General features: G+C 41.4%; 2 protein-coding genes and 1 long non-coding RNA gene across 3 annotated transcripts; 1 reads left to right on the top strand and 2 right to left on the bottom strand.

Moving 5' to 3' along the window:
• Window positions 1-6,573: 6,573 nt before the first annotated feature.
• On the bottom strand, window positions 6,574-7,688 carry LOC308308050. The gene is made up of 3 exons (XR_013963260.1): window positions 7,555-7,688; window positions 7,288-7,361; window positions 6,574-6,667 (listed from the first exon to the last, which is right to left on the bottom strand). It is a non-coding gene; the product is annotated as an uncharacterized lncRNA (long non-coding RNA).
• A 445-nt stretch (window positions 7,689-8,133) lies between these two features.
• On the bottom strand, window positions 8,134-21,294 carry ofd1 (OFD1 centriole and centriolar satellite protein; the record flags this gene model as incomplete). Its single annotated transcript, XM_080752816.1, has 19 exons — window positions 8,134-8,342; window positions 8,741-8,884; window positions 12,800-12,891; window positions 14,060-14,210; window positions 14,452-15,105; window positions 15,497-15,608; window positions 16,226-16,356; window positions 17,191-17,380; window positions 17,547-17,638; window positions 17,728-17,801; window positions 18,239-18,358; window positions 18,470-18,576; window positions 18,687-18,860; window positions 18,998-19,134; window positions 19,277-19,384; window positions 19,537-19,564; window positions 19,652-19,720; window positions 19,891-20,094; window positions 21,199-21,294. The coding sequence occupies 19 exons, from the start codon at window positions 21,292-21,294 to the stop codon at window positions 8,134-8,136; spliced, it is 2,892 nt and encodes a 963-aa protein (XP_080608942.1).
• A 904-nt stretch (window positions 21,295-22,198) lies between these two features.
• Window positions 22,199-24,844, top strand: trappc2 (trafficking protein particle complex subunit 2). The gene is made up of 5 exons (XM_080753353.1): window positions 22,199-22,262; window positions 22,508-22,626; window positions 22,735-22,883; window positions 24,247-24,328; window positions 24,427-24,844. Exons 2-5 carry the CDS (start codon window positions 22,534-22,536, stop codon window positions 24,523-24,525), a joined length of 423 nt encoding a protein of 140 aa, XP_080609479.1. The 5' UTR covers window positions 22,199-22,262; window positions 22,508-22,533; the 3' UTR covers window positions 24,526-24,844.
• Window positions 24,845-24,959: the final 115 nt, after the last annotated feature.

Below are 24,959 nucleotides of genomic sequence, written 5' to 3'. Positions count from 1 at the left end.
GAGCCGCCTCATTGACAGGCAGGGCACATCTAAAAAGAGTCAACTACTGAGCCAGAGGCAAGATTGGACAGAGAACAAGATTGGAGTTCACTTCACACTACTGTGCATCTCCAGATAGTTTACACCAGGGGTCTTCAACGTTTTGAGGCCAAGGACCCCTTTGTTGAGAGAGAGATGAAGCAGGGACCCCCACAACCTGTTCATAGATTCCATATAGTTTCATTTTTTGACAGCACAATCATCAGTGTATTTTGAATTCATGTCAATTTGTGTTTTCAGATATTTAACCACTTGAACCCCAATACTTAGGCCTAATAAACTTGACCTTTCACTCTGTACTGAGTCTGCTCTTTTTTCCCCCTCTACACCAAACCTCTTTGCTGAAAATAGCCGATCTACAAGCTCACAACGCCTCGCACTGCGAGGCATTGTGAGCTTGTAGATCTGCTATTTTTGGCTTAAGTTCTCAGAATAAGTACATTAGGGTTCAAGTGGTTAATATAAAAAAGGAGAAAAAAAGGTTTCTATCACACAAAGATTTTGTGGACCCCCTGTAGTAACTCTGAGGACCCCCTATAGGGGTCCTGGACCCCCTGTTGAAGACCCCTGGTTTACACTTTACACTGTCTCAGAACACACCCACTGAAGGAATCAAATGAGGTTTTACTTATGACAATGTATTCATAATTTTACTTCTTGACCACCATATTGCAATTATGTGTCACATGTATATTAAGTTAAGAGATCTAATATATTGAATGAATTAATAGATTTAGTATTACGTTTCTTGGCTTTGTGTGTTAATGGTAAGCAACTGCATCAATCATTGGAGACAGAGTGACTACCTACATCAAAGACAAAGAAAAAGCTAGAGCCTCATTGCACATAATAATCACATACAATAATCCATGTAGCTATCCAACATGTATAACATTGTAAGGCCACATATCACTTGGCCAAAATAAAATGCAATGCTGTATAAGTTGATGGTTATGACAGCCTGCTATGTGCTCTCTCTAAAAATGGATGCATTAACTGAATAAGTGATTCATCTGTGGGGAATGAGCAATGAAAGAGCAATTGATGACCTGAAGTCATTCCAAAAACAATAAACAAGGCTGTTAGGGACCAAAACATCATCATTGGATTGCATCGCACTGCATCAGCTCTACACCAGTTGAACCCAGGACAAATGTGTAATTCATTAAATTATGTGTTAAGGCAATCTTACACTATGGTCCATCCAACACAACAGTGACATCTTCTGGTTAGTATGAGGACAGTCATAAGCTTCAACAATGTTGAGGTCCATTGAGCTGCAAGATGCTTGCTAGCCTCACACCCTGGTAAGTTAATTCTAATGTTATTGGTATCTTAGAAGAATGTCTTCACCGCCAGTTGTTTCCGTAATTTGACATGTCCTGTCATCATACACTTGGACATACTCAACTTGCCTCAACTGTCCTACTTCCTACACTGTGATCATTTTCCCCACGCCGATGTGATGAAGAACAAGCTGTAACTTGTCTACCAATATGGAAGAAATGTATTCAAGAAGTAGCCCTGTGCAAGCACACAGAAATGCCCATAGAGCACAGTAATAATGAGGGGCATGTGATGTGCTGTGTCAGGTGGGCAGTTTCAGGATGTGATCAGCGACCAAACAAAGACTGGGACAAGGAGAAGTACAGTACATACAGTAGAGAGCATCCATCAAGCTATATCTGTAGATCAGCATGCGATAAATTATCACAGTATAGGAAGTAGGAACCTAAAGCTTGCTTCAGTGGTGGAATATCTGCTGCAACTTACTGTAAATGTAACCTCAGTTACAACAAACATATTACATTTATGTTGAATAATTGAAAACTTACATTTACTAATGCTACTGTACTCCTCGTTAAACAGTCCTGATTTTGACCTACTTTACAATGAATGATCCAATCCCACAGTTTTGAAGGGAAGATAGGAAGCCTAAAGCTTGCTTCAGTGATGGAACAATTTACATTTTAACTCAACATTACAACAAGGGGGCACGGTGGCGCAGTGGTTAGCGCTTCACCTCACAGCTAGAAGGTCCTGGGTTCGATTCCCGCCGGGGGAAGCTGTGGGTGCTGGGGGCGTGTTCCTCCCTCCGCGTCATCAGTGCCCACACCCTAGGTGGGGTTGGCGATAGGGCCTTTCTGTGTGGAGTTTGCATGTTCTCCCCGTGTCTCCTAGGGTAAATGCCCTCACAAAAACATGCAGTAATCCTGGTTTCTATACTATCTCCCCCTAGCCAGCCAGGTGCTCCCCTGGCGCGGCAGGGGGAGGGCGGAAACCAGGACTACAGGTTAGGTAGTTGGCACTGGGTGAGAAAATGGGTTGCAAAAAACGTGGGATAAAAATATAGTTTAACAAAAAAAAAACATTACAACATTGTCACATAAAACATTGTATACTGTACATTTACATCGAACAGTTGAAAACGTACATTTTAATTATTAACTAATGTCCTTAAGCAGTTCTGATTTACTTTGCAATGATCCAATCTCATGCATAGTCATTTTGGCTAGGGCAAATTAATTATGGCAATGGCATAATTAATGATGAAACCATCCCATTATACAGAAGGATGACATCCTTGTATGGACTAACATGCAAGGATGAACTAAATAATTAATATAGGTTTTTGACCCGTTTCAAACTTCAAAAGTACGGCTTTGTATGCGAACAAACCACTAATGATGGTAGTCAGCAAAATGTTAATGTAGGCTACAGTAAATCTTAGGGAGGAAGATGACGCTGATGCTGGGAATAAATTGTCTCTGGTGTGGAGATTATTGTAAAAATGCATTATTAAATGTGGAAAAAATAAATCCACTTCATTAAAAGGTGAACATTTCAAAATGTTTTAGGTATGACTTTAGTTTGCTGGAGATTTAGCCAGTGCTTCAGGCCTGACTAAAGTTTTCCCCACAAGTAACTGTTTCAACAGTAGGTGGCACCAATAACCTTCTACATGAACATCTGACCTTTTATTAGTTTGGCTAATCAATGCAACTTTGAGAGAGCTGATCTCTAACATGATGCAAATATGTAGGAAATGAATATGCCAGCTTCCCTCTACACACACAAAAACATTAACATATTTGTGTGTTGACACTGATGAATACTCATTCTTCATTTGATATCTGAATCAAAAGGCTCTGCATCTCCTCTCAAAGGCACGTCACAGAAAATCTGGGCCTATTATTTTCAAATCCATGTCGACTGTAAATATTAATACTTTCCCTACATGCTAAATGACTGTTCCTGCTGATGTCTTAATGGTATGTAGGCTAAAGCATAATAATGCAACAAAAGGAACAATGTATTGATTATGTAAAGGAAATAAGGCAAAAAGTTTAAATTGTCTATTCAAGTGGGTTTATTTGTCACTCACAGAGGTACAAGCTCAAAATGTTGGCGACACATTTTCACAGTTCCTTGGAGGAGCTATTTCCATACCAGACAGTCTCAACGGTCTCAGATGAAACACACTGCCTAGCCTAGCCTTCTTTGCCATATTGCCTGTGTGTATAGTCCATGACAAGTCCAAAGTAGTGTGCACACCAAGTTACTTGACACTGCACCCTGTCCACTACTGTCCTGTTAATGGTGGCCATGTTGTCTTTTAACCCATTTAGGCCTAGAATTATTGAATGCTTTAACCAGTGAAAAATAGCAGATATACAAGCTCACTGCTATTTTTGAAAAAGTCGTGAAAATGTGTGCAAATCTTTGAATATATGTATTTTCAAAGCGAACGTTTGTAACTCAAATTTTGCTTCTGGGTGGTCCCTGGAACTAGATATTTTGAAATGGGGGTCCGTGGCCAAATAAATATCATTTTGGGGGTCCTTCAAATGAAAAGGTTTGAGAACCACTGACATAGTAGTCTCTCAAGAACAGACTAACTGAGCTCCAGTTAAAGTGAAAAGGACCTTTTCTTTGACGATGGCTGGCCAGATTGCTGACATAGAAACATAGGTTTTTTCAAAAAACCTTAGAAGGATTCAAAAGACACTTATAGAATCGGGTCAAAATTCAAATTTTCACGATTTTTCAAAAATAGTAGATCTACAAGCTCGCAGCGTGGCACTCGGTGCCGCGCTGTGAGCTTGTATATCTGCTATTTTTCAATAGTTAAAGCATAAAATAATGATACACAAAACGGTATTCTGATTATTTATGGGTGCACGTTTGTGTGAATGCAAAGTCAGTTGTGCTGGTAGCTGTGCTCTGCAATGGTGGTTTCTGAGAGCCGACCAAAAGGACGGGTTTGCTATTTATATGCTATGAGGCACAGGACGCTTTGATAGCGAAACTCAATCTCGCTCATCACAAGTTACTCTGGAGAAATTATGAATCCTTTAGCAGTGCACTCATGACTCATCCTCTTACCGCAAATTACCAAATTCAGATAACTTTCTTGATCCAAAAAGGCAAAATCATTTGCAGCTCACCCCTAACTGTCCTTACCATTGAGCATCCCAATATTCCACAAAATGTTGCACACAAAATATTATACACACCCTCACAAATGTACACAAACACACGCACGCTAGCAAACACACGCGCGTGTACACACACACACACACACACACACACACACACACACACACACACACACACACACACACACACACACACACACACACACACACACACACACACACACACACACACACACACACACACACACACACACACACACACACACACACACACACACACACACACACACACACACACACACACACACACACAAACTATAATTGGCTACTCAAAATAAAATAAATGCTACAAATCACGTCGGAATGCTATGGAACTTGGTATTTGTAAAGTGGCATAGGGATGAAGTTCCCATTTGGTAGCAAAATGTGCCACTCCCGCAAAAATCGTAAGCATCTTTGGAATCGTGGCCAATCTGAATAGAAAATGTGACACATACTGTAGGTCACGACATTGATCAAATGACAAGAGTCAAAATCGGTATTGTAAATAACCCCCACAACTTGTTTTGCTCAATTCTGCCTCATGGTGGTGCAATAAAACGACGATTTGGGGTTGAATATCTTCCGAGGCCTCCCGGGGGAGTAAATGTAATAATAATAATAATAATATTGATTGAATTGTTATCAATGTAGTTTGTAATGGTGAGCAAATGATGTACTCCAGAATTCATATGTCCAATGTTTTATCAGAAAGAAATGCTCTAAATATTAGCCATTTAGCATACACTTTCAATGGCCGGGTCAAAGTGACCCGAAGACCCTGGGTGTTATATGTTGATACAGGGTTGTGTTGCAAATGCATGACATGTATCATTTTCATATCACATGTTTAGTACAGTAAATAAGCCAAGCAGAAGAAGTTTCATGGAAAAAATCATATTTTAACATACTTTTTCTTGATGTTGAAAATTGAAAACCGGGTCAAAGTGACCCGAAGACCCTACGAGGGGAATTCAGAGATATTCATTGCTAAACTGCTTTGTGCAAATGTGAATATACAAATGGAAGTTGACAGTGTCAATCTTCATTCCCAGAGCTTAGATAAAGCTGTGATTTCTTAGCCGGGTAACCTGGTGAATCTGCCAGCTGTCATTTCATTCTCTCCTGGGTCTCTGTGGTGACATCAGGCTAAAGTTTTCATCCTGGAGCTGTTCCGTCACTGTGGTACATATTCGCCAATGCACACTCTAAGACAGTGTTTGCCAAACACTGGGTCGGGACCCATTTGTGGGCCGCAGACACATTTTTATGGGTCCCTTAGTTTTGTTTCCTACATTCTGTTTTTAATCATTATTAAAAAAATATATATATAAAAACATCCCCCCAAAAGCAGTAATTTAATGAATAAATAAAAGAAAATCAACAAAATTCCATAAATTAGAAAACAAATGTTTTAGAAGTAGTGAAAATAGCCGATCTATAAGCTCACAACGAGAAGCGAGCTTGTAGATCTACCATTTTCACTAGTTTGTCCAGGAAAATGTCTAATTTCTCTTTTGGGTCACAGGCTAAAAGGTTTGGGAACCACTGCTCCAAGACAGCCAATGCGTGTGCCCCCCCCCCCCCCCCTTTTTCACCCTTGCTATCATCTCCTGAATCTCAATGCCTCACACTCCATTTGTAAATACTCATCTTTGGCTTGTATATTCATACATGCAATGAGGGTCATAGTCCTAGTAGAGTGTACCCTACCGTCATTCACCTTGCCAAAGACACACACACATCACACAACTTTAGGTTTGTGCATGTACATGTATATGTGCCGCTTGACGGGTATTGGTGAACACGTAACATATTCCTCCAAAGGGAGACAGAATATAGAACCCAACAAGACGATATGCAGCAATATCATGCTTGATAATGATACATATGAACCCCTGCACTGTAACCGTGAAGGAAAATCTGCAAATAAGAATTACGTTTAAAAAAAATAAGAATGTATTGGTCAAACCAATTCGATACAAAAAACAAACAAACTAATAAAAAAATATACAAGCTCCGACAACCATTAAAACAAAAATATATAAAGTACATGTCAAGTCAAGTAACTGTGTTCAGTTCATTATGCATCTTGAGTAGTACTTCACCAGAAGTCATCATCCACAGCCTCATGCGAGTAGACAGCAATGCTGAGGAAACAAAGGACAGTTGATTAGTGGAAGCCTCTGGCCAATATGAATGTGGGAAATAATTAGCATCGCTCAATCAACCAATACAAGCTACATTACAGAATGCCACGGGCAGAAACCTTGTAACTCCAAGTTTCAAATGTGTACGTCTTTTGGTAAAGCAAAGCCCTGCTTCATCATACAAAGATTATAATGTAGGGGTGCCTCGGATTAAAAAAATATGTATGGGGTGCCCTGATACAAAAAAGTTTGGGAACCCCTGATCTAGAACACTAAATCAATAAACCTTTATTACTGAGCTTTATATCTGGAAGGGAGAGAAAAGTTATTCTACATCCAAAGGTGAGATCACACACAAAATATAACTAAACTAATTAAGAAATAAAAATAAAGTGTTTGTCTGCAAGTAGATTTTTCTGTTCTTGAAATTATGAATCTAATGGCTTCACTGAAAATTAAACACACTATGGAAAATGGGCAGCAGTGACATCGAGTATACAGTACATTATTATCAATGGGCTAAAAATGGCAGATCATGCGACGGGTATTCTTGAGTGTACCCGGCAGCAAAATAGCATACATTTCTCCCCATTCAGTACAAAGTAAAACAATTTAGTTACCTGTCATCTTTCTCCTCAGACAAACTCTTGAAAACTGGGCTCATGTGTTGTTGTGGCTCCTCTTGTCCGGGGCTCTGACACACACATAGAATATTTACAAATATAATGAATGACCCAATAAATGCAAGTTATGATTTGGTGGAACGTTAACATTTGGACTCCCTCCAAACAGACAAGGCCTCACGTCCCTCCTGTGATCTTTAGCCACGCACGCCAAGCAGCACACACAAAATGTCAAAGCCCCAAGTTTATGTGTAAGTGACTCACCTGTGTACGCTGCTTCTCTCTGGCCTCCAGGACCATCTTCATGTACTTCTCCAGAGGATCTCCCCCAGAGGAGGACTTCTCCCCGCCGGCTTCCTTATCTTTCTCCTCCTCCTCTTCGTGCCCTCCTCTCTCTTTCGCTTCCTCTTCCACTCCCGCTCCACACTGCACCACTTCTTCAAAAGCCTGGTCAGATGCACATGGTGTTAATGCTCAATCCACATAGATGAGAGGTGGGCATTTAGGGGAAATGTGGTGTTTGAATCAGTGGTTTTCAACCTTTTTCATATCAAGGACCATTATTTATTCTGCATTTGTGCCACGGACCACCATTCGATTACATTTGAGATAAATTTAAGAATATTTATTTGTACCATAGGAGAGATAACAGGCAAACGTTGATCAAAATAACATTTCCTTCAACATTCTCTAATTGTGTGGACTTCTTGTAAATTAAGTAATGCCGAAAACTCCTGAGAGCGTAAAATGGTTTAATTTTACACCCTCAAGAGTTAAAGCTCTCTAAGGGTCCACTTGGTTACCAACTCTCCATCATTTAGATGGGGACCACCTGGAACCCCCTCAAGGACCACTGGTTGAGAACGACTGGTTTAGATGATCATTTACCGTCTCTTTCTCCAGTCTCTCCAGTTCTCTTAGTTCCCACTCCTTGGCCTCCTCTAGCTCCCTCTGACGACGATCCTGGCGCTCCCGTCTCTCCCTCTCCCACCTCAGTTCTTCATCTTCCTCATCGTCTTGAGGAGCGGATGGTTCACCTGGACGTTGTTGGCCTTGCACGACCATGACAATTTCAGTTTAGTTAAATTACAGCTTCTCTGAGCTTCAATATATTGTACACCTGCCAGCATGAGACTGTGTTGAAGATATATTCCATGATGAGGAGTTTTCCTGTGGTGTGTATGGATGTATTGCATGAGAGGCTGTGGTGTGGATTTATTTCATGAGGGTATCTATGTATGGATGTATTGCATGAGACTGTGTTGAGGATGTATTTCATGAGAGACGGTTATGTATGAATATATGTATTGCATGAGAGACTGGTACGTATGGGCTTATTCCATGAGAGACAGTGGTACTATGGATATGTCGATCGCGGAATTCATAAATGGAAGGTGAAAGACAGCCGTGCTTGTGGAGGGGTCAACTAAAGAGAACTTAAGTGACCCACCTCCTCCTCCGTGAGCCTGCGTGTGGACCTGGGTGTCTGGGAGGTCCCGTGGAGCCTGCAGAGGGGCGACAGCGGGGCCATCGGGGGGCTCCTCTGAGAGAGGGATGGCCGTGTCCAGGAGCGGCTCTGGAATGCGGCTGGGCTCTGGAGGGAGACAAACACACAATGAGATCTTTCATGCTCCACCATAATGTGGCTTGGCCAAGACGACCAGCACAGAATACATAATCAGCTGCCCTTCATCTCCACCATTGTGCAGAGGCCACTGAGAGGACACTTTGGAGGCCAGTCACACATTATACATTTAATGTATACTAGCAGAATTCAAAACTGAGGGAAATTAACAGCATCTCTAAAGTGTCCAGGTATAATACTGTACGACTTAGGGGTGTCAAACTAATTTTACATAATGGTTTCTATTTCAGCATTTCAGAAAGGCTGTAGTCTATATTAGCTTGGAATCACCATCAATGATGTAATAATTAGCTGGCAGTTTCTGAACTGTTCTTTCTGAACTCTGCAGTCTGAACCAATGAGTGAGTAGAAGGAAATTGTGTCATGTTTTATTAAGATAAGGTTGAAAATGGGTGAATTGCTCCTTTAAGTACACAACAAATTGCCCAACACGGTGCCATGGCATTGGTCCGAAGGTTCATTAGTCCGAATTTGTTAAGAATACTATGCCTAACCCTAACTCTAACCCTAACCTCAGTAACCCTAACTAAATTCGGACTAATGAATCTTCGGACTTATGGGCAGTCACACAGGCTAAAGACAGTGGAGACAGCGGAATGCTTCATACAAAATAAAATAAAAATCATCCTGTTTGGACCCCTTCACAGGCCGCATCGGACCCACTGTCCACCAGTTGGACAAGCCTGCTGTAAATTAATCTTTTTGAAGGGTATTTTCTTTGTGTTCAATGTCTTGGGTCCTCAAATGCATATAGCTCTCACTCATTAGGCTAATGATAAAATATAGAGAATGTCCAGGGAAATCCCAGGCTATCTCTGATCATCCCAGACTCTGATCACAGCTTCATGGATCAGACATAACAGGAAACCTGCAGGCGGTGCACAGCAGGATCAAGACCATAATCATCATCTATGCTCCAAATACAGAAATACAGAATACAACCATCAGTGGTGCTACTTAGTTGTGCTATACAAAGAAAGACTGCTGATTAACCACCCTCAGTCACAGTTCTGGTCAATACCAGTTACATTGGAACAAAAACATCTGAATTTATAACCAATGTGCAGAAACCTTTGTTTGCAAGTTGCTGTTAGTTCTATACCCGAATTGGGTTGGAAGTACACACTATTCTACTTAAATACCATGTATATGATACATGCAATATGTAACTTAATAGCTTTTCCTGCATATCAGTCATATTTCCAGACAGGAGGGCCACGTATTGTCAGATGATGGGAGAATCACGGTAAGCACAATAAAATGTGAGCGAATGTATTAATCCTAAGAACTGTGATTAAATGTACAGCATTGAAAGAATTATTGGGACAAAACTAGTGGATTTGTTGTAGGTGTTGCAGCCCACCTAGCACATTGAAAGAGGGAGAGACTCCTGCGTTCTCGGCTGATACCAACAACAAGCCTCTCAGAAGGACTTCAAATAAATAGTAGACTTTGACAGGGATCATTTTGCATCAGGCCTGATTGGGCAACATTTTACTTTATGCGGACCAAACCAGTGCCCATGCGCATTCATGCAGGTTGCCTTCACGCACTAAAACGTTGCCTTCCGTTTCGTTCGCTTCGTGCTTCTCTCACATGTCACAGTCTCTGCTAAAATCATCAAAGTGGAGTACGCACACTTGATCATGCTTCCGCCTTCCGGTTAAAGGTCCAGTACACCACAAATCATGTTTTTTCATCATGTCACAAATCGAAATAAAATCTCAACACTGAAAATGTTTGTATGACCAAGTCCTAATGTGTGATTTTTGAAACAGTGTCAAACACAATGTCACATTATGATGTTTTATAATATTGTTCCTGCTCTTCTACGTACTACCAACCAGGTGAAAAGGTCACAGAATGAGATTTTAACCTTTGCTTTTATATAGACAATTAAGATTTATGGAAGATGCTTCTGAACATATTGCTAGTTTGACCACTTCAAATGCTTTTTTTTTTTTACTTTACATTTTTTCACCCAGTGCCAATTTCTAAGTGTAATCCTGAGCGCTACACTCCCTCTGCCAACCTGGGGAGAGCAACGGACTGACCTCATGCTTCCTTCTATGCACGAGGAGTCCAAGTCGCTTTTTTTCACCTGACAGGGGGGAGTTTCCCCAGTGGGATGTAGCACGTGAAATGTTATTTCCACCAGTTCCTTTCCCCTCCATCAGGCGCCCTGGCTGACAGGGGGGAGGCAATATAGAGACCAGAGGCATGTTTTCACTACAGTTCCGGAATTTTTCCTGCAAAATAATTAGCATAATGATTTTCAACTTGCCGGGAGTTTAGTTTTTTGGGTGTTTTCACATAAGCAAAAATGCTGGCATAGCCATAAAATACCTCGTTTTCACTAAACCGTTGTCGCGGTGTTGTCCGTTGTCCGTGTCCGTGTTGCCAGACTTTGCGAGAGAACTAAGCAACCAGGTGTACGAAAATAATCCCCAAAAAGTGATATTATCTAGGCCACACGAGCACTTTAAAACTACCCGCATCGCCACATCAGCTAATTGAAAATTACCGATCTACAAGCTCACAACAAATAAAACGAAACCAGCAACTATCATATACAAACAACTTTACGGAAATGAAGCCCAGAGTCGCTTATAATTAGCAGACATGGCAACACTTGCACTGAAAGACCTGAAAAAAAAATGAAAAAAAAAGAAACACTCTCCCCAGTTCGTTGCGTTCACTGCGGTGGCATCGGTGCCTGTCCTGTCTCTTCTCTCTCTCACTCTGAACGCTACAAATGGATTTACTAAAACAAAATATTCTTCATGCTCAGCAACAACAACACATAAGGTCCATTCAGAAAGGATCTCATCTAATGCAACGTGTTGCACCTGTGGGCTTTAGATTAGCTGTGGTCTGTGGACTCGCTCGGTGCTCAAAAGACTTTTAGGCTAATCATCACATGACAACGGCGATAAACTAATGATGCACCTTTTGTTGAGAACAGCTTCTTTCTTTCAGAACCTCTCCAGTCCCTCCGCAGATAGCGGAGGAAGAGGTTCCAAAAGGAGCTGCCGTTAAGAAATCGTTGCACTTTTGCAGGCAGCCAGCCATGGTCACAATGCGACTCTCACTCTACTCTTTATAGCCTAAATAATTATCCCTAATGCAAGGTGAAGCTGTATTATATTTCGACTGTAGGCCTATATCCCATTCACATTCTGATCGTTTTCAATCCCAAATACAATGCTTTAACTGTTATCATTGGCTCCTTACGCACCTGCTTGTCAAAAAACCGTCAAAAATAACGGTATGCGTTTTCACAGAAGGGAAATTTGTATTCTAACGGTACTTTAGCCAAAAATTACTAGGTATTTTCCCGTCAAATTTCGGCCTCCAAAACTCCCGGAATACAAAATAAGTGGCCGTTTTCACATGGCGTGAATTTCAAAATTGCCGTCATTTTTGACAAGACTTCCAGAAGTTTTGCTCAGTGAAAACGGGGCTCAGGATTACTGCATGTTTTTGTGAAGGTACCTACCCTTGGGGACACGTGGAGAACTGATGATGCGGAGAAGCACCCACAGCATCCCCGGCGGAAATCAAACCTAAGACCTTCTAGCGAGGCGACAACGCCTCACAGCTAGAATAATAACCGAAAATACCTACAATAAATCTACAACTTGATTCCATAGAAAACATGCTGACTTCATGGAATCCAAATGACAGTTGTGGCGACAGAACTTTAATCTATGAGTATACATAGTGCGAATATACGCAATTGCCTAATTAACAACGTACATGACAGCCTGTCTTCTCATAACGTCAGGCTGTGTATTCTATGCTTAATGTTTATACAGAAGCATACACAGTTACACACACTAATCCAAGAGCAATGTGGGCTACCTGGCAGCGTCTCTGTGAGATCTTGAAGGCTTATCTTCTCAGGCTGTGGTGAGGACTCTGTGCTGGAGAAGACATGCTGGACCTTTTGTGGGCTGAAAGGGGACAATGACGCACAGATAAGGGTATTTAGCATAGTCTGTCCCTCAGTAAGCACTTAATAAGGGAAGTCCATTGAGAGTACGACTCTTTTGCAAGGACGCACTGAGTACAGCATATACAAAATAACAACACAATTTTAAACAAAATAGTGTGCAATATTCTTTTAAAACATCATAATGCAAATACATAAGGGCTACACAAAGCAGGTGCAGTCCTTGTATAATGCATCCTCAAGTAGTACCTTAAATGTCTCTATAGAGGCCAATTCATCCAGTTTCAGAGAGTCCTGGTCTCCTGGAGTTATTCCATTTGTCTGGGGCATAACAGATGGTGGCAGTCTTTCCTTGTTCACTGTTCTTTTCGTGGAGTGACAAGTGTAATGTGTGTCTGTGTCAGCGTGTTAGATATCCCGTAGCTTTTGGTTCTAAAAAACGAAGATAAATACAATGGGAGCTTGCCACACAGGGCCTTATAAATAAATAAAAACAAAATGTTGTTGGCGAGAGAAGGCCAGCCCAGTTTTTCATATAAAATACAGTGATGAGTGTGAAAGCCATCACCGGTAGAGACTAATACTGTCCCCATTCAGGCCGGGAACACAATTTTGTGTAGTACAGTACATGTACAGTATGTAGAAACATATTTGTTTTTGTAATTTTTGAATAATATTTGACATTGTTCAGATAACTTAGGTCAGGCCTAAGTGGGTTAACCCATCAAAACCTGTGACACTTTAGATTTGAACCACTTCAACCATTATTTTACTATAAACAAAATAGCAGATATACAAGCTCACAGCGCGGCACCGAGTGTCGTGCTGCGAGCTTGTAGATCTTTTGTAAATCTTTGAATATATCTTTTTAAAGCGAACATTTGTAACTCAAAAACTTGCTTCTGGGGGGTCCCTGATATATAATATTTTGAGATGGGGGTCGGCGGCCATATATATATATAATTCTAGGGGTCCTTGACATGAAAAAGTTTGAGAACCCACCCTTAGGGGTCAAAAATATTCAAAGACTTGCACACATTTTCACGACTTTTCAAAAATAGCAGTTCGCACTATTTTTTAATAACTAAAGCATAAAATAATCGTTGAAGGTGTTCAGGTCTAACACGACACAGATGCGTACCAGGTCTTAAAGCCATGCCAGGTGTTACCTGTGCTGGTCTCGTGCTGTGCTCTTGAGCTGGGGGCTGCGAGGTGGGCTGAGGTCAGAGGAGTCCCCTGAGGATACCACCCCCCCACAGGGGGCAGGAGAGGGGTGTCTCTTGGGAGACAGGTCAGGGAATGGCACAGGAGAAACGGCAACTAATGGAGAGTAAAGGGGTAACAATTTTGTTTGTAATATGCACCGCTAGAATATAAATTCAAACACCTGAAGTGACAGGATATGGGTTTATTGTGTCTATTGAATTCAGAGAGGGGCACCAGTAAGGGCGCTGACAGAGTGTAAACATCTTTGCAGTTATATTCCCCACAGTTTACAGTGGGACTGACACATCAACTTTGAGTGATCTGACAGGATAAAGTAAAAGTGCTTCTGCAGTACCTTCTATGAGTTCCGTTTGAAGCTGCGTACTGGAGAGCGAGCGCGGGGTGGAGGACAGCCGGCGGGAGGGAGAGGAGCTGTCATCGCGAGGGCAGCCATCTGCTCTGAACCGTGGGTCGGCAGACGACGGCGAACCTGAGGTCTGCTGCCGGGCCTGGTCTGCTGAGAAGGTTACTTTCTGCTGGGGCGCTGGGCAGGAGGCTACAGTGTGCAGGTGTTGGGGGGAAAGTGGCCTTTGAGAGAGCTGAGGTCTCTGGGGCGAGCGGGGGCGGGTGCGACGGGAGAACGGTATGGGATGCACTTGCTGCGGGGAGTGGGCTCTCGTGGAATGCAGCGCCCTCTGCTGGTAATTCCTATACACCTCCTCCAGGTTATCCGATTCCCTCTCCAACTCGCGAATCCGGGATTTGGCTCCGGCCAGCCACTCCGAGTCAGAGTCCGGAGAGTCAGTCCGGGCTGCGTGGCTCCTGTGCCGTCTCATGGGCCCACCTGCTCCCTCACACACACCATCATCATCATCATGACCCACCCTGCCCTTCAGCAGAGCCCTGTCCACATAGATGTCAGGGGGAAGCAATTTGTCTGCACTAAGCTCCAGTATAGAACGGTCCACAAGAGAGGGCTTTGGGTTACGCAGCACTTCGCGCTCAAGAGCTGCAGTCGTCACATCATTAGACGGCACACCAAAGATGGAGAAAGAAGGAGAAAAGGAAATGGAAAGAAGAAGAAGGGGAAAAAAGAGACTATGAGATCTAATACAAAAAGACCAACCACCATGGAAGAGCAAGAATAAGAAAAACTGGGAATTTGTAAACTATCAAAGAACTCCATAAAGTGCATCTAACATATTATGGCTTCCTCTCCCTGTTTGATGGATGTTGTGCCAGGTGTGCTCTACAGTGATTGACTTGATTCATTGGAATAGGAAGAATATATCAAGGAGAGGAAGTGGGTTCATAAAAGATGCATTGTTGTGTAGGGAAATACACAATTATATAGAGGAACCAATGAGGCACATTGGAGATCATTCATGCACACTCAATACCTTGTTGAGTCTGGGAAAGCTGCATTTTAATTTCCTGTGCATGGGTATTCATCCACTGGGCCCTCTCCTCACACTCAATGAGCTGGGCCTTCAACTGGGCACAACGTTCCACCTACATAAGATACAAGGCAAGACAGCATAAACAACTACAACTCTGAAATGTTTTGCTATCTGGCAATCTAGTTCAGATTGTGGCCCCCACCTTCACCCGCAGTTTAATACTGGATTACTGATATATTATTGATTTCAGCTGTTCCAACTCCAAACATGCAAACATGACCCGCTTTAATTACTTCAGTCTATATCAGTAGTAGAATGACTAGTAGTATTAGAATGTTAGTCTTACATAGGTATAACTAAATGCATTTGAAATTAAATCAAAATGTAACATTTCAGGATTCCAATAAAAAGAAATATATATAGAAAATAATTCAGGATTCCAATTCAAAAGAAGCAAAAATAGCCGATCTAAAAGCTGTTTATTTTTGCTTCTATTGTATGACATACTAGAATGACAAAGTAGGATGTGACAACATGCAATGTGGCTCTCTGGAGTGAGTGTGGAAATGTAGTGGACCTCTCCATCATTAAAGCTGCCCACCCTGATCTAGATGCAAGGCCAAGTTGCAAATTAAATAAGCAGTACTATCCAGGACAAGATGGGAGCTATTTGGGAAAGTGGACCATTGTTTACCGCACTCTGTAATAAGGCAGTGGTGTCACACTGACCTCACTCTGGAGTTGTGCTTGCAGCACCTGTCTCTGGTTGTCAAACTCCTCCTCGTCCAGCCTCCGGGCATTCTGCAGCCTCCGGAGCTCCGTCTGTAACGCCAGCTGCTCTACAGACGGCTTGCCCAAATCTGAGTGGGATAAATGTGAAACTTGAAAGTCAGACAGAATCTGAAGGCGCTAGCTATTGTTTAAATTAGGCACATGTATCACAAGTATTCAGTGAAAAAACTCATTCATAATTATACCAAAAGACAGTTTTGACTTAGTGGATCATGGCGTTGGGCTCCAGAAAACATTTCTCTGGCTATTTGACTGTCAGCATTCTGAAGTGTTGTGTTGACTTGAGATGAGAGCAAATGGCACACAGACAAAAGGGACCCACTGGTCCCCATGATCTATCATTTTACAGGAAGAAGATTGTGTGTATCAGTGAAAGAGCGGGAGAGAGAGTAAAAACATTTGTAATCTGTGAGGGATAGAGAGCCCTCTGTTCCTCCTTACTGTGCCTCTTGCTCGCTTCCATGCCATTCCTAACCCCAATTCTTCCACCATTTATCTTCAGAGAACTGTTAGCAAAGCTACAAACAGCATGGAGGCCCCTCACTGACAGGCGGGGGGGGGGAAACATCAACAAATCTTCGACCACTGGGCCAGAAGCAGTTGTACAGATAACAACACTTGAGATCTTCACACTACAGTACATCTCCAGTTAGTTCACACTGCATCAAACACACACCCACTGAAAGCATCAAATGAAGTAGTCTTCAATATACTATGGGAAAAGTAAAAGGCTGAAATTGTAAGTTAAGTTACTTTAAAAAATAAACATCCCTAATCACAATAGCGGCAGTAGGGGATTATTACCACATAACAATAGCTTTGTATGACATCTGAATGTGGAGGGCGATAGCAATATGTATGCGTCTCCATGGAGGTTCATGGGATGAGTGGTCGCTCCTCACCTGCACGGAAGAGACGATTCTCCTCCTGTACCTCTTCCAGTTGCTGCTTCAACAGCCGCAGCTGCCCCTGCAATTCTACCTTCTCTCTCTTCAGGCTGGGGTAGTCCTTCATGGTCTCCAGTCTCTCTCTCAGAAGCTCCTTTTGCTGACTAAGAAGAGAAGCCTGCTGTTGTGATGTGTCCAGCTCAATCTAAGGAGAACCAACACAAAGACAAGAAACAGTCTAAATGGATTACAAGTGTATTTACCTACATAGTTTAAGTGCATTATATAATTGTTATGGAATTACCCAATGCTAAATAAACATTTTCCCATATGTATGTAACAGACTCTCAGAATGTGCATGTTATATTTACCTGCAGCCTTCGCACCTCCGAACAGGCTTTGTTGTGCTCCTCTATTTTGGCATTAACCGCTGACGACTCTTTTTGTATTCGAGCAGTTTCCACTGAGACAGAAACATAATTTAAATATGACACCATAACTGAGTGGTAAGCAGTATAGAAGTTCTTATATAGATTTAAAAAAAAGACATACCATTGTTTATGGTCTCATTTTCTCTGAGCTTTTGTGTCCTCTTGGCAAATTCCTCATCCAGCCCATGCTGATACCTAATGATTGCAAAATATGATTTAGAATATATATATATATATATATATATATATATATATATATATATATATATATAATATATATACACATATATATACACACACACACACACACACACACACACACACACACACACACACACACACACACACACACACACACACACACACACACACACACACACACACACACACACACACACACACACACACACACACACACACACACACACACACAGAAGAGGCAGCCCAAAAAATGACTTATTTTCTATCAACTACACACCCCATGAAGCCTTGAATTTATCATTGTGTTGAAGGGACTTGAACTACAAGCTTACACCATGGCCCAACTCCACAGTGACATCTTCTGGTTCATATGAGGACAGTCTCAATGTGAGCTGCATGACAAGATCTCTCTTTCTTTAAGCTTAAAATACCTGGAAAGTTCATTCTTTAGATTTTGGTCGTAGGTGTCCTCCAAAGTCTTCACAGTCAGTTCTCTCCTCCGAAGTAATTCTTCTGTGATCTTAATCTTCTCCTCATGAATTTGGCATGTCCTGTCATCATACACTATAGGTGAGTAACACACTCTACTTGCCAACTTAGTTAACGTGGAACACATTATTGTCTTTTGTTTAGTATGGTCAAAGGTTTGAAATTGCTCTTACTTTTCAAAAGCTTCCATCCTGAGTTTCAGCTCATTTTCTCTGTTTCGGACAGTTTCAATTTCTTTCAGCACCTCTTGTCTCTGCATATAGATGCCCTTTTCTTCAATCTGTGACAGAGAGAAATCCAACTGTCATAACTAGTGGAATTGGGATGATGTTACACAAACACTGATCTTCTATAGGTTTTGGATGAAGAGTTTCTTGGTATAAAATCTACCTCTTGTTGTTTTTGTAACCGCTCAATGGCATTTTTCTCCCTTTTGATCAATGCCTCCGCTTTCATCTCATACGTCTTCTCCATGTCTCGTTTAAGCTGCTCAAATTCTTTTTGCGATTTAGCTTTTTCTTCCATCTTCACTGTGGCTATTTCAACATCTTTAAAGTGTTGCATCTTGAGAACGAAGTCAAACCAGAAGCAATGTCAAACAAAAAAGAAATAAATAACGAATATATACATATAATAATTATATATATAGCAAGGATATGGTAGGTTATGGATTGCAGCTTTCTGTTTTTAAATACACATACCTTAGTTTTAATTTCTGCATGCATCTGCGCTTCAATTTCTTTTCTATATGCAGCAAGTTTAGATTCATAGGAGACCCATCGGTCTCCCCTGGAATGGAGACCGTCGTATTCCTGGTCAATCCTTTTCATCTTCTCCACTGTGAACAGACAAATACCATGATGCACCCAACCGCATCTTAAGTTATTATGGCCAACATTCAGATACATTTAAAAACATATTGTAGGTCACAATAAACGCAAGATAGGCATGAAGACTCGAGTGGAAGTGTTTTATCATACCAAGAGACCCTCGGTAAGACGGTGAGGTGGCGGTCTGCGTATCAGCATCACAGCCCATCCCATGGGTGTAATATTCTGTTAGTTCTGTTAGAAGGCTTATCAGAAAACCTGGAGGATATGGGGAATATCTTATAGATCAGGCTTCTGTGCCTTGAAGCCTTAAAAAACATATCTATCTATCTAGACTATATATATATATATATATATATATATATATTTATATCAAAATAAATAAGGAAACAATACAGTGCATTTCATACCTTTTCTATCTCTTTGTTTGTTTGAAGTCTGTGAAAACAACAATAGAAAACAGATTATAAAAACATATTTCAATGTAAAAATATATATATTCTGAATTATTGTATTACCAATTACCAGTGATCTGTAGAGTGTCGATTCTGGACTTATTTTCATGAGCTGAAGAAGGTCTCCTGTTGTGAAAACCTGCCAAGCAGAACAATTTACTTTGGCTTCTTCATTTGAAGCTTTGAAGGTTCCACTTCTAAATCATATTAACTTCATTCTGTGGTATTAACTGAATTCTTGGAGCCTAAATATCCTCCATTGGACAACTGTGTATAAATAATACTTTACTGAATGAGTTTTGGGCTCACCTTGTCCTTGCTAAGGCCACTTTCAGGGTGGAATACAGACAGGGTGTATTCATACCCAGATGTTCGTAGATGATCAGCCACAAGACTGTTACAGGCAGACACCAACAGAGAGTCTGACTTCAAAGACACCAGTCTGGGAACTGTGTCTTCCCTACTCACAAGCGGATGCTTTAACTCCTGGATGAGCTGATTGCGAAGCTGAGTCTAAACAACAAATGACAAAGTCATGGAGGTGATTGGAACAGGTTGGTTTGCAATAGGGCAGTGGTTCTCAAACATTTCAGCCTGTGACCCAAAAGAGAAATTAAACGTTTGCCCAGGACCCAAACTAGTGAAAAATTAGCCCTAGAATGTCTAGAATATTTCATGTATCATTGACAAAGTCTATATGAATGATCACAGACATTCTAGGGCTAGTGAAAAATCAGATGTACAAGCAAGCACACAACGCGTTGCTTTGTGCCACGATGTGAGCTTGTAGATCGGCTATTTTCACTACTTTTTTGTATTATTATGGTTTTTAAATAATAATTCAAAACAAAATGTAGGAAACCAAAAGTTAAGGGACCCATAGATAGACCCATGTGTCCTTGAACCACAAATGGGTCCCGACCCACTGTTTGGGAACCAGTGCACAAATATGTACAACAGCAGTAGTATTCCACGACATATCCTATTTACTTTGATTGAAGACTTTATTAGAAGATTGCATAGGAAAAGGTACAGTTTCATGACGGTACAGTTCACTGGTACAAGGTCTACTAAAAGGAGATCCTAGAAAAGACTACGCTTATTTCCACAGGAAACCATTTAAAGGAGCTTTAGTCAACTTTTTCATTGTAGGTGTACATCCTAGTCTACAGACTAGGATGTAAACAAAGTACGGGCCCTGTAAATGTAAACAAAGGGCCAAAATGATTATTTTATCATTATTTTACGCTTTTTGTGGTCATTTTTTAATTGAAACACATATATGAAGCTTATTTTTTTATAAAATATTTTCGAAACATTATTTTTATTTTAGCATCCGTTTTTCAAGAAAAAGTTGACTATAGCTCCTTTAAGTATCTCATATAACATTGAATGACAGACGAATAGAACACAGTACTATGCAGTAGATATGTAAATAAAATACAATTAAAGAACAAAAAAAAGAAAACAGTAGGTCTAAACAAACAGTAAGAATATACAGAGAAGGGGCAGGGGAGGGTATGGCTGGGCTAGGTTTGTTTTTTTTACTAGTTGCGAACGGCTGCTGCCTGCAAGTGGTTTGGGCAATTTTAAAGGATGTTAGTGATCCACACTTACCTTTAGTGTATCAAGCACCCCTCTATTCTTGAATGTCTGGTAAAGTCTCTTCCGCAGCTCATCAGGGGATAAAGCCTCTTCCTTGTCAGCAGACATGATAGCGAAGTTAAGTGTTGATACCTAGGTTACTGATTATGTCCAAAAACAACAGTGTAGCGTTAGGAGAACAATTAGGTTTTCATCATAAATTAAGAGGCCGTCCTCTCCCGACTTAGATGGGCAACATTACCACATTAGTATGCCACTAAACAGATTAGAAATTGGACAAACTGCAGGACTTGAGTGTACTCTGTATCCAGCATAGCAACCAGCAGCGTCCTTTCTGTTTTTAAATCCAACTGACATTAGCACTTCCGGGCAGGCACACTATTATGACGCCATTAGATTAGTTCACTCCTTATTTTTAACTCTATGGTTCTCTCCCACGTAATTTTTTACTCGGATAACAAGTACATTTTATACAAAAACGGGTCTGACAACAACTTATTCCCAAATAAGTATATTTAACAAATACAATAATACACCGACAAATTACTGAACGCGTTTGGATCTATGGTTTGGATACGCCCAGCGCGCGTGATATTGAAACGTAACGGCATTGCCGCAAGCCACGCCCCGGACTCATTTTTGAAGCTTGTGATTGGCTGAACCGGACGTAGGGAGCGCTCCGTTGTGGTCTCTTGGACCGCGCGAGGTGCACCAAACCCCAATTATCATTGCGTTTATCGTGCGCTTGCCCAGGCCTTACGGCCTGGGCATAAATAGAACGATTGCATTCACCACGGCTTCGTAACTCGCGCGGCGCTCCGCCGGCCGCGCGGCCCTGGCCCGCTCTTCGCGGCCACTCGCGCCTGCGGCGCTCGGGGGCGAAGAGCAGGACCAAGGTCCGCTGGCCTTCGCGCCGCTTGCAGTGTCGTGGACAATAACTGAGAAAACGAGCGCTCTATGCGGCTGCTTGCGGCAATGCCGTTACGTTTCAATATCACGCGCCCAGCGCAACTACGCAACGACGTCGTCATCTACTTGCGACTCTTCTCTTCACTCCACGGAAAGCGATTTGACAGGTAAACAAATGTCTGTTTTATCTAAATTAAATATGATTAGAGTTGGTTGTGTTCAATTTCCTTATAGGCTGCGTTGATATAATCGTTCTGCAATGTTTTCGTGGTTTGTTTTTGATGTCATACCCCCTGAAAACATGCGCATATCGATCAGCTTGGTTGAAACCCTTACATAAATGGTTGAGTTGACTTTTTGTCAGTTTTGATGATCTTTTCGAAATGTCTTTTCTTGAACATTTTGATTTCAGGGCAGCTACTCATTACTGCAAGGAAAATGTCTGGAAGTTTTTATTTTGTAATGGTTGGACATCATGACAACCCTGTCTTTGAAATGGAGTTCTTGCCACCGGGAAAGGCTGAATCAAAGGTGTGTTGCGTTTTCAACTACACGTACTCTATTGCTGCCAAAATGAGCTCGGGCAATTGGTCTATAAATGTCAGTGACTTTGAAATGATTTGTTTTGTTTGTCAACAGGATGACCATCGTCACCTGAACCAGTTCATTGCACATGCAGCCCTGGATCTGGTGGATGAAAACATGTGGTTATCCAACAACATGTACTTGAAAACTGTGGACAAGTTCAATGAGTGGTTTGTTTCTGCCTTTGTCACTGCTGGACATATCCTTTCAATCTTACCTTTGCTGTCTTTTATGGAATGCACAGGTTAGGTTAGTACCATTGACTTGCTAGTGATGCTGTTCATTAGTGATCTAATATAATGAAAACAGAAACCACAAATTACTATGCCAATCAATCCATGTGATGACAATTCCCACACAGAAAACAAGAAATACCAGAAAATCTGTACATTTTGGGCATGTGCAGGGGGGGGGGTCCACCCTATGTTCCCCAGGGGAGGCTCTCTCCATTCCGACATGTCGCCACTCCGAAATTGACTTCTTATTGTCGGAGTGGCGACACTCCCATGGGGGTTAGCCTTAGGTTTAGGATTAGGTTTAGAGATAGGGTTAAGTGTCGGAATGGAGACATGTCGGAAAGGAGACATGTCGGAGTGGAGAGATGCACCCGTTCCCCAGGTTCTATGTCCCCCTCTCTATGTTCCCCACCTCACAGCATTCGTTTTAGTGAGGGTAGGGGTAGGTTTAGGTGGTAAGAAAGTGGGGAACATAGAACCTAGGGAACATAGGTACGGTCCCGTGCAGGGTCACCTTTTTATATTGTTTGATTCCTTTTAAGTTTTTATGCAGCTGTAGGGTGTGATATTATTTTGTCTAAGTTGTCGGCAACTACAGAAGACATAGTCACAGCAAATAATCTACTACAGTATTTCCATCTGTTTCTGCTCACTGCTTCTTCCTCTTATCTGTCACTCAGGACACCTGCTTGTACCCTCTCACCGCATCCATTAACCCCCTCCTTAGCCTTCCTTTCTCCTCTTGCCTCCTATTGCTATAGAGTGTAGTGTGTTCATTAACAGGGCCTGTCCCCATCTCTCCAGCTCTCAGGACAGACGACTCCTGAACATAAAATACATTTTCAGGTCAGGATAATAACTTCATCCAGTTAGGAGAGAGAAGGTGATGATGAAACACAAACAAATGAGCAGACACATTTTGAACTTCTGAAAAGAAAAGTAGCTTTATTTCGACGTCATTAATTGGACCTTCATCAAGACAGACAAAATTGTGTCCGTCTTGATGAAGGTCCAAATGACCGAAACGTCAAATAAAGGTACTTTTCTTTTTTGCAAGTCCTTGACTGTGCGGGCCTCTTCTTTGATTGGTGACCCATTCATTAAAGAGCTGTAGAGGACCCTAACCCTAACCTCAGTAAAACCAATGGTCTAACCAATGGGAGGTCTAACCAATGCTCAGTCCCCTTTTTGCAAGCATGTGCAGTAGATGTACAAGCAATATTCTTATTTGTTTTTATGGAAGTCAGTCATATGGATCTCTGAGTCTCTTTTTGCTCATTCAACTGTAAGGACTTTGTTGCATTTTTCCTTAACTGTACATTCTACATATGAGACTCATTATGCTGCATGACGTACGACAAGAAGATGGAATAAAAAACTTCTTTAATGATGTCTATGATTTATACATTAAGGTAAGTTGACCCTCTTTGTTGCCAAAACATTATCTAAACACGAGTTTTGGTGAGATTCAAGTATATTCATGTAAAGAAAAATCTCCTTTCTTCCACAGTTTGCCATGAATCCATTCTACGAAATCAATGCTCCAATACGTTCAACAGCATTTGACAGAAAAGTCCAGTTTCTGGGCAAGAAGCATCTCCTGAGTTGATCACAATGACCAATGTATTGAACTGATTTAAACTCATTCTACTATTGTTTGTTGTGTACTGTACATTCTGACACCAATGTTAATGCCAGTCCACACCAATGCAACTCCTTGCAACCATTATCCCCAATGGCAGTTGCAAGGAGTTGCATTTGTGTGGTCTGGCCTTTACCGACGTATCATTGCTTTTTTTACTTTGTGATGTAATCCCTCTTTAGTTGTGGAAAATATATTAATAATTTAGAAGAGGGTTATCTGATACTGTGTAATATAGCCAGACACAATAACATCTTTGTAATCTCCATTTCTTAAATGAGCCTGAGAAGCCTGTATTTCTTGTGAGTTCTTCATTGCTGATTATTTGACAACTTTCTTGTGGTATGCATTATTTACCACCCAATACCAACATGATTGTCCCTCTAGTTACAAATGCAACT

This window comes from Nannobrachium achirus, assembly GCF_963921795.1.
Source record: "Nannobrachium achirus genome assembly, chromosome: 22".
Lineage (NCBI taxonomy): Eukaryota > Metazoa > Chordata > Actinopteri > Myctophiformes > Myctophidae > Nannobrachium > Nannobrachium achirus.
Note: the sequence above shows the minus strand (reverse complement) of the source record. Positions and strands in the feature narration are given on the sequence as shown.